The sequence below is a fragment of the Pundamilia nyererei genome, unplaced genomic scaffold (genome assembly GCF_000239375.1).
Source record: "Pundamilia nyererei isolate P.nyererei 1_Seehausen unplaced genomic scaffold, PunNye1.0 scaffold04592, whole genome shotgun sequence".
NCBI lineage: Eukaryota > Metazoa > Chordata > Actinopteri > Cichliformes > Cichlidae > Pundamilia > Pundamilia nyererei.
The window spans coordinates 1-1,711 of record NW_005191993.1 but is presented as its reverse complement, the minus strand read 5'-3'; the positions used below and the strand labels follow the sequence as shown (position 1 = coordinate 1,711).

General features: G+C 49.6%; 1 protein-coding gene across 1 annotated transcript; it reads right to left on the bottom strand.

Annotated features, from left to right (window-relative positions):
• Positions 1 to 565: 565 nt before the first annotated feature.
• Positions 566 to 1,388, bottom strand: LOC102197391 (serine/threonine-protein phosphatase 2A 56 kDa regulatory subunit delta isoform-like). Its single transcript, XM_005755905.2, has 2 exons — positions 1,122 to 1,388; positions 566 to 1,032 (listed from the first exon to the last, which is right to left on the bottom strand). Exons 1-2 carry the CDS (start codon positions 1,374 to 1,376, stop codon positions 904 to 906), a joined length of 384 nt encoding a protein of 127 aa, XP_005755962.1. The 5' UTR covers positions 1,377 to 1,388; the 3' UTR covers positions 566 to 903.
• Between the last annotated feature and the right edge of the window lie 323 nt (positions 1,389 to 1,711).

The window sequence follows — 1,711 nt, the reverse complement described above, 5'->3', positions numbered from 1 at the left end:
GCTCGCCCTCGGGCACCCTCCCCGGGCCTGGCTCCAGGGCGGGGCCCCGGTAACCCTATCCCCTATCCCGGGCAGGGTAAACTGTTCCCTCGATATTCTTTTCATAAGGGTCTTCTGAATCGCTCTTTGTCTGGTCCCTCACCCAGGACCAATTTGCCATGGGAGACCCTACCAGGGCGCAAAAGCCCCCAGAAAACATAGCCCCTGGAATCCCTGGGACACACAAACCCCTCCACCACGTTAAGGTAGCGATTCAAGGAGGAGCGTCAGTTATATCGTTACGCAAATTTTCAAATGTATATTGTGATAAATATTTTTGGTCATATCGCCCTGCTCTAGGTGAACCCACTGTGAAACCTGGCCCCACCCTATCATGTGATTTCCTGAGGTCAGATGGCCCAGGATGTGAGTGGGCATCAAGTTATCTGGGAAGGATCTCAAAACTGGATTATAGATGGCAGAAAGTTGGTGTCGTAAGTCCCGCCCTCTTTTCAAAGATGGACATTCACAGTGAACATAGATGCTTCTTTCACTCCTCTTTCAAACCATCTGTCTTCTCTGTCCTACATGTGGACATTGGTGTCCTCAGAGTGACCGTGTTTATGAACTGTCTGGTGTCTCCAGTGTAGAGGTCCTCTCTGCACAGCTATGTTGTTGAGTATGTGTCTGGGTCTGAGCTGGAACACTGTGCAGTGTCACTGACTGTGTTTATGGTCTGCTCACTGCTTCCTGCGTCCAGAGAGGAAGTAATGTTTACCAAGCTCATGTGTCTATGGTTCCCTCTCCTTCTCTTCTTCTGTGGTTCCATGTGATGCCTGGCTCTCGTTTTCTGAGGTTTCTAAGTGTCTGCTGATGGTTCTAGTTTTTAGCATTAGCTCACAAATGCCACAAACACTGCATCTTTTAACAGACAGGAAGTACCTGCAAGTGAGGCCACGCCGCCTCCAACGTGGGCTCGTCCTCCTCAGGGTCAAACTCGGCTCCGGTCGGGTTGGAGGACGGAGGAAGAGTCCGGAACACGTTGACTGAAAACTAAACAAAAGAAAGAAAAGAATTTTTTTTTTAAATTACAGAGTAACAAACCAGAAGTAGTTCTTCTGTGGTGGAGACCATTCTCTCACCATGATGACGGCCTCGGGGTAGATGCACTCAGTCACCACTTCACTGTTGTGCGTGATGTACTCCACCATCTCATTAAGCCCCGCCCTTTTCACCTCCTTATACTTGAGGTCGCTGAGGGGGTCGCTGATGAAGTCGAAGAGCACGCAGCACTGACGCAGCTTCTGCACGAATAGATCCTCTCGCTCTATCGGTGGTGCGTCTGAGAGGGGAGGAGTCAAAAACAACCACACAACACACAGTGGTGGTGACATCATCAGTGATCTCACCAAATGTGATGAAGGTCCAGCCAACCAGAACCACCGACTGATGAAGCACATGCGCTACCATTGACATGCTTTACAGCCAATCACCTGGTTCTATTTACAGCCAGAGAATTCTACTGCTGCAGTCAGCTGATTCTACTGTCAGCTGATTCTACTGTCAGCTGATTCTACTGTCAGCTGATTCTACTGTCAGCTGATTCTACTGTCAGCTGATTCTACTGTCAGCTGATTCCACTGTCAGCTGATTCCACCGCGGCTGATTCTACTGTCGGCTGATTCTACTGTCGGCTGATTCTACTGTAAATGGTTCCACTGCCGCTGTCAGC